The sequence below is a fragment of the Lepeophtheirus salmonis genome, chromosome 3 (assembly GCF_016086655.4).
Source record: "Lepeophtheirus salmonis chromosome 3, UVic_Lsal_1.4, whole genome shotgun sequence".
NCBI classification, from domain to species: domain Eukaryota; kingdom Metazoa; phylum Arthropoda; class Copepoda; order Siphonostomatoida; family Caligidae; genus Lepeophtheirus; species Lepeophtheirus salmonis.
Window position 1 is genome coordinate 46,247,799 of NC_052133.2, and position 13,923 is coordinate 46,261,721.

At 31.6% G+C, this 13,923-nt stretch overlaps 1 protein-coding gene across 3 annotated transcripts in view; it reads left to right on the forward strand.

The window, feature by feature from the left end:
- Positions 1-13,923, forward strand: part of LOC121113955 (dynein axonemal light chain 4-like) — a 35,008-nt gene extending 21,085 nt beyond the window's left edge. For 2 of the 3 annotated variants that reach the window (XR_011779447.1, XR_011779446.1), the window contains one exon: positions 13,423-13,831. Coding sequence is in view for 1 of the 3 variants with exons in the window: in XM_040707767.2 (XP_040563701.1) it covers positions 13,423-13,569 (147 nt within the window). In the remaining 2 variants the exon portion in view is untranslated. Of the gene's footprint in view, positions 1-13,422 lie in introns of all 3 variants that reach the window. The other variant, XM_040707767.2, reaches the window with a different exon arrangement.

Here is a 13,923-nt window from a genome sequence, read left to right on the forward strand (position 1 = left end):
AGAACACTTCACAATGTCATTAATCCTCTCCACCTCAACTTCAGCATATAGGATATTTGAGATTAACTGACTTTTTGCTTCTTGCTCTCTCATAATGGCGAGATGACGCAAAATGTCAAAAAATAATCACTAAACCTTCCTTTATCAGTGAGAAAATTATTATTAAATTATAGTCGACGTTTTGTATAGGTACCTAAAAATTAAGAATACAGTGATTCAATCATATCTTAAGAAATATATGAATATTAAAAAATGATCCCGTAGCAATTTGATACTTTTTAAACAACTATAATCAAAAAAAAAAGTTAGGAACTTGTAATAATGTATAATCTGAAAGTTGCAGGGTTATAAACGAACAAGTGCCATCTAGCAGAATCTAAATCAAGGATTGAAAAATTGTGTACGTAAAATTAATGTATTGCAACTGTGAATCTTACTGCTCTAATTTTTGAGTCGTTTGGAGTGGACTGACTTATGCCTGTTTTGTTTTGTTTTTTTTGCAAATATTTTAATGATTTAATAAGCAAAGTACAGTCGCTAAGCACTCAAAACATAGTCCATTTTTTCTTAAAAAAGGAAATACAATTAGTGATGTGTTGTTCCTTATTTAGGACTCACTCCTATATCAATCCTCTATTTTACTCCGACTCCAACAAGGACTTTTGCATATAACTCCGTAACAGATCATCAGTGTTACTCTCTGTCTTTCAATCACTAGTCATTACTTTATATGTATTATTATGTCTACAAAAATAATGATAACAGCTGTAGAAAATAACAAATACGGGTCCAATGATAAGCTGCAATAATATTACCCATATATGTAAATATAAATATCATTAGTAGGAATATTCTCTTTTACAATTTTAATTTAGATTGAAATAAAAAGCTAAAGAATCCAGATTGCAAATACCTTTTCCTATAGAAATTTAGTATGATACCATTTTAAATGCATCAATATCTAAGGGATAGAGGGATGCAATACCCTCTCCCTAGACTAAAATCATGTTGTCAAATTTATCGAAAAGAATACGTTTTTTGTCTTTTTTTTCCCCCACAATTTTTGAAATTAATAATATTCTTCTTTTTTTAACTTATTCTTTATTCACTTTTAAAATATAAGAAAATAGATACATGTACTGTTTTCATAAAATAAAATCATAATCTATAGATTAAACGATAAAAAATAATAAAGAGTTATTAGATAATATTTGGAAGTAAACTATGAATAATATGAAATATTAAAAAGTTAATTTATATATAACATTTTAAGTCATAAAAGAAGAGAATGAAGACGGGGAGAAGAGATGTCCAGTTTTTTAATCCGATGCTTGGTAAAGAAATTCTTAATCGTAGAACTCTACCTTTACGCCTTTACATCGGTAAGGATAGTCAATTTTATTCTCTTCCTCTTAACCTGTCTTCTTGACCAATTGTGACGATACAAACTTGTTTAGAGCAGCATGAACAAAACTCCTCGTGTGATAAATATTGTCATATAGGGATCTATATAGTGTTTGATCGGTCTAAAAAAATTAAAAAGACTGCAGGCCTGTCAATTCTAGGATTGCTCCTTATCATTTTAGCTATTTTTGCGTTTTTATATTATTCAATCCTAGCTATAAGTGAAAAATATCTATAAAGAAAGGTAAGACATTAGAACTGATGTACCGACGTTTTGATCCTTATGACCATAGAATCGTAATAAAGATTGGAAAGATTAAAAAAAAGAAGGAAAGAGGGGGAAACTGATTAGTGGCCCCACATTTATAACGCCTTCAAAACTACCCCCGGTCCGTTTTTTGTTCAAAACTGGAGACCCACTTCGATTGTACGTTCTAAATTTTTAGCCCTGTTAATGTTTGATATATCCCTCACTTAAATTGGTTGTAGTTTTTTAATAATTAATAACCCGCCAATTTAATTGAATGGATTTTCTTGTTGCAGCCTTGACATCATAGATTAATGTTTTGGTACTTCTTGGGTAACCCTTTCACTTTTTGTGTGACCTTCATGCTTCTTCCAAAATATCCAATACCCCCTCCCCATTCAAAAAAATATTTAAATCGTCAAGTAGACGTCATAAATGTATGATCTTAGAACCGATCCAACACCAGCTCTAGATACTAAACATTGTAATTTACGAATAAATTATGAGGCCACTCCCTCAAAATTGCTAGCTCCCCCAAAAACATACAAGAGTTCGTTGTTCGACAGCTTCCTTCCTCAATTTGGACTCCGCGCCCTGGATAATTTATTGTAGTAAATACCTTAGGAAGTTGCAGTCCCTGATATTATGCACTACAGTTTTTTCAACATTAAATGCATTGCAAATTGCCTCCTCGTCCTTGAAGAGCCCCTTTGTTAAACATACTTCAGACGAGAAATTAAAATTTCACTGTTGGCAAATTTTGCCTAAAAAGGCCATTTGTTCAACTTTGCAATAAAAAAGCTTATTTGTAATAAAGCCCCTCCCAAAAAATAAATCCTAGTAACGGCCCTGATCCCGGTTCCACTATAGTACCATTATAATTGTACCGAACAATACTAATACTTAACTATACATAATAACTATTTTATTCTTGCTACTTATAAATCTTATCATGTAAGGGAAATCAAATATTTACTGATAAATAAATATAAATAAAATATGAAAATATTACTTTTTCTTTTGGATAAATAATCTTAATAAAAGTTGGATTCCTCCAAAAAGCCTTTGGGGAATTATATTATACTTATAAATGCCTCTATGAAAGTAATTTTGAGCTCTCTTATTATTAATGAGTATTTATAGAATTTGATTGATGTTTGAAAGGAAAATATATATCTGTGCTTTCTAAAATATAATATATCCTAAAATTACATACCACACACATATTTGATACAAGTTTTAATATCAATTAATTTATTTTATCCTAGAAAATTAGGACAGACATTAGGACGGTTTGTTTTTTAACTGTTTTTGAATTTCGATTAGGGTTAGTTTGGAAATATTGTCATGCAGTAAGGAAATAAACCTATGCTAAATTTCATATTCCTACGAGATCATATTTAGGACACACATCTAGTCTAAAGTTTGTAAGGAGACAAAAGTCATATATTTCTTCAATGAAGATTAAAATACAGCATTAATCATTATTTGCATTTATTAATTATGATAGACATTATTCTAACTTATAAAAATATTTGTGAAATCTTTTTATAAATGCTACTCTATGGAGTAAAAAAAAAGAATAACATAAGAAAATTTTGATATTTCCTTTCTTAAAATATAAAATAATGATGCGCACTATATGCGGATCATCAAATGTTCCTCACTTTTTTCTCTTTCTTTTTTGTTCCATAGAAGATTTTAATTAAAAACTCGGGTTGTACTTTTTATATTAGATAAATGGATACCAAAATAATTCATGCAAAATAACTAAAAATCTCTTCTGAGTATCTCTATTTACCAAGTAAAGAATTTTTGCCTTTTTTCATAATTTGATCTAGATGTACAACCTAAAGATGACCTCGAAGGGCAATGCAAATTTGCATAGGTAATTTTCATACTATATGACAGCTTTTTTGCACTAGCCGTAATCAAAATTTGAAAAAAGCTGAAAATCAAACCGCTCTAAGGGACATGTGGTAGACGGTTCTAACAATTTTTGCTTTTGACTAAATAATTAGGAGCTGCTTTTATTTTAAAAATACCAAAATTTGACCCAACTTATCAATTCGTGTTGTCACGATCAAGGTTATGGACCCGGACTCGTGGAATCACCGGTTTCCTATATTTTTTTAAGACTCGTCTGAATTTAGTGTGAGTTCTTGGTTCATCTTTCTATTTTGTATTATTCATAAAAGTGAAGTAAGCCCCCCGTCAGTCTGATTATGAATAGTCTGTTTTTATTTAAATATCTACGTTTTTTCGAAACTAAAAGGTAGTTGCATAGATAGAGTACTGTGATCTTCGGAATACAATCCTTTTCTTAAAAGCAAACTGGGATACGTGAATACTTGTTTGTTGTTTATTTGTGCATAGTATTTGAAAATATATGTACATAATGAAATGGAAATGTTTAGTTTTGAAGATAATGTTTACCCTCTGTTTTTATGAAAAACAAAGCTATTTTACTTAAGTGTTTATTACTCATATACTCATTTGTATGTGGAGTGTGAACCACTTAAGAGAGTAAAAGAGTGTTTGTTCATATTTTTGTAGAGCATTGTTCATCAAGATTGATAGACAAATTACGAATATACATATCCATGTGTGTGGCTTGGACTTGAAATTCCCTTTAGAATAGAGACTTGATGTTAAATTTCAAGTCGGAATGGGGAATCAGTTTAAAGTTTCAGTCAGACTCAAGACTCAGACACGCCCTGAAATTTCAGACTGTTCAAAGCCCTAGTAACGATATAAATATTTGTTTACCGGCTTATGCATCAAAATTGGTATATACATATTCATACTTTTTTGATTAAAAATATCAAAAAGATAATACTATATTCGCTCCCAGAAATGTCTATAGGATTTTTGCTGTGTGTAGCGAGGGCCTAGTTTAGAGATTTGAAGACTTTTTTTAATACAAGAAAACTTTTATTACAGTTATATATAGGAATTTTTTTAGGAGGCGATCTAGTTCTTAAATTCAGGGTTATATCATGGTCTGTTAAATATCCTTATCACGTAATGAAGCTACAATTAACGGTTTTAATATTAATTTAGCACCGTTTTAAATGCGTTAGTACCCCGGTACAGCTATAGTATCGGTAAACCGAACAACAGGAATGCAAACCTATGTCTTGAGTGAACCTATAAGAAATTATACTCGTGAGCAAGGTTAATAGAAGTACAAGGTTTACCATAACGCGTGTACGACTGATGTTTGACTTCCATCACACTTTTAATATTGACGTCATAGTAGATAAGTGGTTGTGTGTTTTGTCAAAATCTGTTTTTCTTGACCAGCAGGCGGTACAATACATTAAATTGAAAATTCCAGCAGTATTGACGTCATAACCTATAAGTGGTTGCATTTTGTGTCCAAATCTGCCTGTTTTGCCTAGCAGTCAGTACCTCAGATTGAATATTCTAGCAGGCCCGATTACATGATAGTCTAACCTTGTAGTTCTATTAACTTTGCTAGTGAGTAGTTTTTTTCAAAAATTGTATATGAGTACGACTCGTAAAATCTTATCATAGTACTCGTAGAGACAAAGGTAGTTGTACTAGTTAAAAATCGAAATTGAGTTATAAATTAAATAAATTGTATTATCATCATAGTTCTTTAATCATCATAGATAACGTATATATTAAATAAATATGTTTTTAAATTACAAACGAGTTTTAAAAAAGGACAAAGTCATATATTTTTGCACTGAAAATGTGTGACAAAATACACATTATATAATAAATGACTTTTCACTTTGTTTTCGTAGCAATATGTGCAAATGAGTGCAATAGAGGCTGCTTGGGAATGAACTGGCTTCTTCATTATCTTTCTAATTTAAGACTTAATAGATGACAAAATACATCACAGGATACCCTATTTTTAAAGTCCCATTTCAGGTGTGGTTTTTAAACATTGCTTTGGACACCTCTAATAATTGTTATCTTGGCATTTGGGCAGGTTATGACATTTTAGAAATTTAAAGCATATAATTTTACAATTATAAAACTATAAAAATTTATGGTAATTCATAATCATTCGTGCTCTCTCTAGAGAGGTGATTCAAAACCTTGTCATCAATGGAGAACCCCTAAAGGTAACTTATTTTTATGGAGCATTTATGTAATATTGGCGGAATACTTTGTTTGTTATTAATTTTTTAAATGTTCCTTTATTTTGTCCGATGGAGTTGCATTGATTTTAGTAAAAGTAAACATTATAGTATTACAATTGAAAAGTTATAGAAAAATAAGCTCATATGTTGAAGTTTTTGAAAATGGCCACAAATCGTATATGATGTCGTATGAAGTTGAGTTATTGAATGTTCACTCCATGCTCACAAAAGAAATACATAAGGACACATTTTCGAATAAATTACTTATTGAGTTTCACTAATCAATAATTACCAAATAGGAACTTTTAGCTCTCCAGCAGCGCAAATAGGAACTTCTTGTACTACAAATGCATCAAGATCTTGAAACACAAGCATTTAGTGCATTTTGGAAGGCAAACTATCTTTAATCCTTGTTATATTCATCACTTTCTATATTTTGCAATTATGAATAAAGATAATATGATATCTTAAGTTAAGAAAAAGTAAAAATATCAATAAAAATAACAGGATAACTTTTTTCAATTCCGTCAAAAATAATACTCTAAGCTTAAGAAACAAGAAAACTTCAAAAATAAATTTAAAGAATGAAAAGAAAAGAGGAAAAACAGAAAAGAAAAACAAACAGATTGAAAAATATCAATAATCACATAACTGAGTCCCTTTTTTGTGTTTGGTTTTGTTTCCATTAATCTGGACTGCTAATCTTTCTTTTACCAACATTTGGCAAGTTTCCTGTGAATTACTGGGCACTAAAATCCCTTCTGCCACCACAATGTTAAGTCTTCGGGGGTTTTACATACCAAAAATGCTTACAATTTACAACCCCACCTATATACATTTTCCCAATAAGACCAACTTGTTAGATTATGCGGAGAATCTAACTTTAGTCCAAGGAGCAATAATTACATTTTAATTCAAGTAATAACTTATGTATGTACATTTGCATGCAAGAAACAACAAAAACACATTTATCATGCAAACAAGGGTCGTTTCTCATAAATTGAGTCCTTTGACCCCTTTTGATTATAAAGTTTATGGGAGTTCTTTACTTTTCGTGATCATATCTTCTATTAATGCAGAATAATATTTATTTTGTTGGTTTGTATAATTCCACACATATCATCAATTATAATGAATTAAATTAGACCCTTAAACATGGTATGTGTCGGGTGAGTGCTTTACTATTTCTTCCACTTGAATTCGAAGTAGAGAGTGAGAAAAGAACAGGTTGTTAAATTTAGAGTTGTAAAAATATGACTTTCCGCATGGGGTTGCGTAGGATTATATATATATTTATATATTTTTTGAAAAGGGGGGGTACTTGGTTTTTGAATTTTTTTTTTTTTTAAAGTCTACAAATTTAAAAGTTTTTGAAAAGAATTTGAAAAATTAAATTTTTAGAAAAAAAAAATCAAAAATCCACAGCTATTCTCATAAAATTATTTTTTTTGGAAAAAAATTTCAAAAATCCACAGCTGTTTGTATTAAGTTAAATATCAAACATTAAATTTTTTGGAGAAAAATTTTAAAAATCCATTGCTATTCACTTAAATTAAAATTTAAAGAATATAAATTGAAAAATTATATTATATTTTTTAGTAAAAAGTAAAAAATCCTTAATGGGGGGGGAGAGCTACAGCCCCTTCAACCCACCCCCAGAAGACACCCCCTTATCGGTATATAAAAATAATATGAACGAAACCGAAAATCAATATGGACATCCTGACCATTTGAAGAGTTATTCCACATCGTATCTAGGGAGAAAGGAATTATCCTGCTGTCGATCATCAATTCTACACTAATTCCAACAAGGACTTACCCTACAAATCCTCAGTGTTATTTTTCGTCTTCTATGCACTAGCGAATTCTTTATAGTTGAATGTTATCTCTTCAAGAATTAGTAAATAATAATAACAGGTTCGGAAAGTTATTGAATGTTATATATTGATACTTTTTGGAGTTGCAACCTGCATAATGTGTTATATTTTACAAAGCTGTTATCATTATGGATATTGAGTAATTGTAATATTATAATGCTTATTTCTTCTTAATTGGTTCAACTCCATCGAACCAATTGGAGGAAAATTGGAATAAATATAATTACAAGTTTGCAAAAATGACATGAGAGATTTGAAATATTCTCATTTAGGCTTTATTTATGCTCATAAGCAAAAAAAGATCAAAGTGAAGCCAAAAAAATTTTAAACAGACTTAACTTTATCATTTTTCGTAATTTTCTCTTATGCTGTTCGCAACTTTTTATAAGTTTTAGGCTGAACTAGACGGGACCAAGAGTGAATTAGACAAGACTTTAGTCTTCAGTCATAAATAAGGACTCACACAATACTAACCACGACTAAAGCTTTAAACCAAGTAGCAAAAGTAATGAATAGCTCCCAAAAGTATTTGTGGACATAGACTTTTTTGTCCACAAGAGGTAATTTTTATTTAATACTTGGTGATACATGTGTGCGCGTCTAAAACTGAACACTCTGAAATTTTTAAAAATAGTTAAATAATTCTGTAATTTTTAAAGTGGTCGACGAATTAATTTATTTAACATGAAAGATGAGAGTCTTAGACACATGTCTATTCAATATGGCCCATGGTCTCCACTACCAACTCCAGCCTGGACTGGAATTTGCTGCATAACTTGGCAATGAAGCTCTGGTCGAGGTTGGCTCAGGCATTCTTGAGGGCAGACTTCAGCTGGTCCTTGAACTTGTATTGGATTCCCGACAGCATCCCCTTTAAACACCCAAACACTGCGAAGTCAAGCGTTGAACAATCAAGCGAGGGATGCCTTTTTCTTAAGCTTGTTGAGAAGAATTTTCGACCTTGCAAGGCGTTTTTCCTTGTCTACAGGCTTGAGGGCTTGACGAGGGGTTCTCTTGTAGACCTTAGGGCCAAGATCTTTCCTAATTAGCCGGTCCATGCTCCTTCTGCTGACATTGAACTCCCTGGAGAGGCCGCTGACGGTGACCTTGCCTCTCTTGTCCTCGACATACTTTTTCACGGGAGCAACGCTTTCGTCCGAACTTCGAGGCCTTGACTTAAACATTGGTGTCGCCTTAGGAGTCTCTTTGGCTACCATGCTGTAAACAGGGGTGCGGCTGCAGTTCAGACCCTTGGCAATTTCAGTGCAAGTTTATCCCCGCGCGGAAAGTTCCAAAATTTCGACTCGACGTCTCTCCATATTATCGGCTGTTGTTCCACTGATGCTATTTAGATTTTGCTGGAGTTTTGTTTATAACTAGTCAAGACCCTTGCATCGAAGTATAAGCCGGTTTCAACTCAATAAAATCACGAATATGTAAAATTTAAAGGAGTGTTCAGTTTTAGACGCGCACTATTAACTATTGTATCTTAAATTATTGATATAGTACAATACTATTAAATATTATATTTAACAATCAATAAATCATAAATGTAGAATTGAAAACTCCTCTTCTCTTTGCTGGGATGTTCAAAATAAAATGGAAAACCCAAAGAATAAAATAATTTGTATTTCCACCACAGTTATTTTCGAGTGTGATTCTTGCTTCATGAATCATTTTTCATTATTATTTCCCAGTCTACGTTAGTAAGAAAAATAACAAAGTGACGTCATATGAAAATGGACTTCTTCACAATTGTTCTCCTCAAGCTAACAGTTGCGTTTCGTTATTTTATTTTAATAATTTAGCAACGACCATTACATAGTATAAATATTGAACATGTGGTCTTCTTTTCGTTACTTTTTTATAGCTTTGGGGCCTATTTTTTTAAATCTATCAAAAATTTTGAAGTTGGTTTTGGAGATCTTTATATTTCCTCAGGTAGTACTTAATTGAAAAAGTTTTGGGAACCCCTAAATTATAACTATAAGCATATATACAATACGTGCTCATCTAAAAAAACATTTTATAGTCAATCTGTTAAATAATTTATTTGTAATTCACCTAAAATAAAATAAACGCATGCACCATTTGCGGTTCAATTATGTATATTGAATACAAAACAATGAAGTCATTAAGGTGGGATCACATATAAGTATTAACTAACATAGGTACAATCAATGAAAATTTCATTAACTGTATCAATGTGAAGTTGTAATGCGTTGTACTTAAGATAATTTACTAAAGTAATAGTTGTTTTTTTGATAATATTAATTTCATAGAGAAGATCATTTACCTTGAGGGTCATTTCTTTATAATAGACATGGTTTTTATTTATTTGACAAAATTAATTTCATTAAATTGCAATCATTTTAACATAATATATTAAACAATAATGATTATAACTTTGGAAAATATTAATAAACACTGTTCAGGTTGTAACTACAAAAATAATCGTGCTCGTTTATACGAGCGCGATTCTTTGCAACTATAGTTATCATTAATATTTCATTCTTGAGGAGATAACATTTAAATATATGCAAAAGCGTCCGCAGGGAAGGGCAGGGGATGCCGTACCCCCCCACCAACTAATTCGGTTCGACAAAAAAACTTGGTCTGGAACGGTCCCATATAAAAATTCGGTCTATAACGGTCCAAAGGAAAAATTCGGTCTAGTTCGATCCCAAAAAATCGGTCTAGACCGATTTTACGGATAAATTGTTTATAACATGAAATCATATGTTTTTTCAAGTACACTGACGTTATACAAAGTTTAAACAGAGATAGCTCGTATGAATTTTGATCCATCCGTCTCTAATATATATACAGTATTTGTTATAGAACTAATCGTGTACTTTTAAGATTTAAAAAAAATGAATGACAGTCGATATAGAAAAAAATGGTCTCTCATAATATATTTATGAGACCGAAAAAAATCGGTCCATTCCGTGACACCGAATCGAAATTGGTCTACAAAGTGAGACCAAAAAAAATTGAGCCACGGTCTAGAACGAAAAATTGGTCCAAATTGGTCTAGAAAAATCATTTAAGACAGAACAAAAAAAAAAATAGATGATGGACCGAGTCTCAACACTAATGCATACATATTTTATTAATTAACTTGTACAGGCATAGTATATATATATGTAATGATGTTAATCAGGAGCATTTTGGGCATGTTAAAAAAAGGAAAATGAAAATCAATTAGGTAAGCTCGACAATTTAAAGACTGTTTGGAGAAGAGCAGCTTAGCTTTAATATGTTTAATTAGATCAATTACAAAGCAGCAATCAAAAGCGGGATGGGAAGATGGAGAGTAACATGTACATTGGCTAGAATGACTATGATGTCGATCCTCAATTCTACTCTGAGTCCATCAAGGAGTTAGAATTAGTGTTGGTCCTTATTTAAGACTACCGTACAGTCCAGTCCCCCTTGTCGGTCCTATATAAATGTAAAATCGATCCTTCATGACGTCAATGAAGGTGTTCTTCTTTTTTTTAATCTCTATATTCATCTAGAAAAACATTTTAGTTTAAAATTATTTTCCTAAAAAAAAAAAATACATCAATGCACTCCAATACACCCGTTTAAAACGATGACTAACCAATAAGCCCAAGAACAAGTTTTTAAAAGCTCAAAAAGCAAATATAAAATTAACAAAAAATGATTAGAATAACATAAAAAAGAAAAAAAAAAAAACATGCAAACTATTTCGGACTAAAAGTTTTCAACTTCTTAAAATTACGAAAGATCTCACAGAAAAACATTAAGTATCTTTCTGAGAATGAAAGATGAAATTTAATTAGATCTCTAGCAAACTTCCAAGTTATCCTCTGGAATTTTAACTGTAAAAACAGTATAGCGAGCAGCTGCAGCAATGAGAATTCCTCTTAATTCCCCCACGTTTATAGGTTTCAAATTTGTCAGTTTCTCCACAATATGAGCTTTTCAATTTTTTCTTTTCTGGAGCAATAACTTTTCTACTCGATAATCCAAATAGTGAAATCGGAGAAGTTGCTCTTCCTATAACTCCCTTCAAATTGAGCAAAACAAGCTTTCTCAATTTTCCAACTCCAAAATAAAACGGGCGAGCTAAAAAATGCACACGTTTTTCAGCACTACCTATATGGTTATAGCCGGGCATTCCTTCTTTTTAATGTACTCAACAGTTTATTTAAGTTTAAAAAAGCAACCACTAAAGGCAGGTTTATCAATAGCTAGTTTCCTTGTAATAATTGGTGTGATCACTGGCCAAGGATGGTAGGGACATACTTAATAATGTTTCTACGTCATTAATGTCTCGTTGAAAAACTACCGGATTGTGTATTGAAATCAGAACACTACTAATTCAATAGTTAATGAAGGTTGAGTGATTGAAGTTAATTCATATTTCGATATATTGAAGCATAAACAATAAGTTACAAAACAAAACAAATCTGATTTCTCTAGCTTACTTATACAAGGCGAGAAAATGACACTTGAAGGTGATCGACTAATTTCCATTCACGTTGTCGAAGCAGGTGGACGTCTCCAGGACCACCGCCTACTCCCTCAGTTGTCCGAACGTTGTAGAGGAAGAAGGGCTCCGCCAAAAAGGCCAAATTGGAGCCAGAGGAGTTAAGGAAAACATCACGGGCCAATCCCATCCAGTGCATAGGGTCCATGCAAGAGATCTCGGGGTTTTACACCAAACTGTCCAGAGAGCTATCAAAAAAGTGGGTGGAAAGAGTCTTATAAGGTTGAAGAGTCCCCTTTGGACTCCAGAAATAAAAGTAACTCATCTCTTCCGTTGCCAGACTCTCTTGAATGAGTTTTTTTTTTTTGTTCTTTTGAAGTCTTTTTTGACACTTTTGGTCCCCCTACAGTCCTGATGACAACTCCCTTGACTAAACCTTTTGTTTGCATTACATACGGAAGGCCTGCAGTCTCCGTGATTTAAATACCAAAGCCCTCAAAGGTATTGTCAGCCAGTACTGGAACATCATAACAAATTACTACATCCGCAGCAGGTGCCAGGACTTCCGCTTCCGTATGAAAGGCATGATTGCATCTTAGGGCGGTTATATAAATGGTTAAGAGAGCTCAAACACACATCTATTTATAGTATTAATTTTGTTGAAATTCTATCGCTAATTAATCAAATATATATTGTGGAAGTTTAAAATTCAAAGTTTTCATATTTTAATGGACTACTCGGTAAATAAGGCCGAGTCTAGGAAGCAAAAGGAATTGATAAACTTCAAGGACTCTTTGATCGATGTAAATACATGATCATGATGACTTCAATGGTGATGAACGAGAGGGATTCATAGATTTAGAGGATCGATACATTCACTGATCTTTCTTTTGCATCAGCTTGATGATGATTGATGACTCCACCCCTCTCCAAAAAATTCAAATATTGACAGCTGATATGCTGTCTCTCAGGAATCAGGGGTACCAGATTTCATTTATATTATTTCAGGTGTGGTTATTTTACAAAAAATAAATATTTTTTTTTAGAATTTTACCCATAAAATTGACATGGGTTTAAAAAATATATCAATCCGTTAAGAGGCTTTCTAAGCTCATTGATAAACAAAAAAAACGAGTTTTAAAAAATAAAAAATTTTCACATCACAACAACAGATTCATGATTAACGTGTCAAGTACCATTGATTAATTAAACTTGGAACCTAAAAAATTATAAATACTAAAATATTGTTGACTTAATCATTGATATATTAGAGCAAAATAATATGTATAATAATTATTTTATATTTTTTTGAAGACCCAATTGGACGATAAAATGGATGGACCTTACAATGTAATTGTGGGAGAGGCGTTCAGTATAGATATGGACTATATTCATGGATCGCTTTTGTACATCATGTTTGGTGGATATCTCTCTATTTGTGTATGGAAATGTATTCGCTAAACTATTAATGCCAAATTGAGACGCAATTCTATGGGTTTTTTGTGGTTATACAACCAAGTAACAATTTTTCCCAATTGATACATGGATAAATTTCCTATAAACATGCCAAAAATAATTACTATTAATAATGTTTAGGATTGAGTCCGGAATGCATCCTGGATTTATATGTAATGGTTCAAGGAAATTTGTATAACAAATTTTAAATTATTTTATGAGCATAATTATGATTTTTTTTTCTGCATAAAGCAATCAAAAAGTTTTACTCTTGTGTGTATTTCATTGTATTTTCGGTGTGTTTTCCTCCTTATTTATCTAGAAAAGTTGTATTTTACATAAATATAAATAAACATTTTA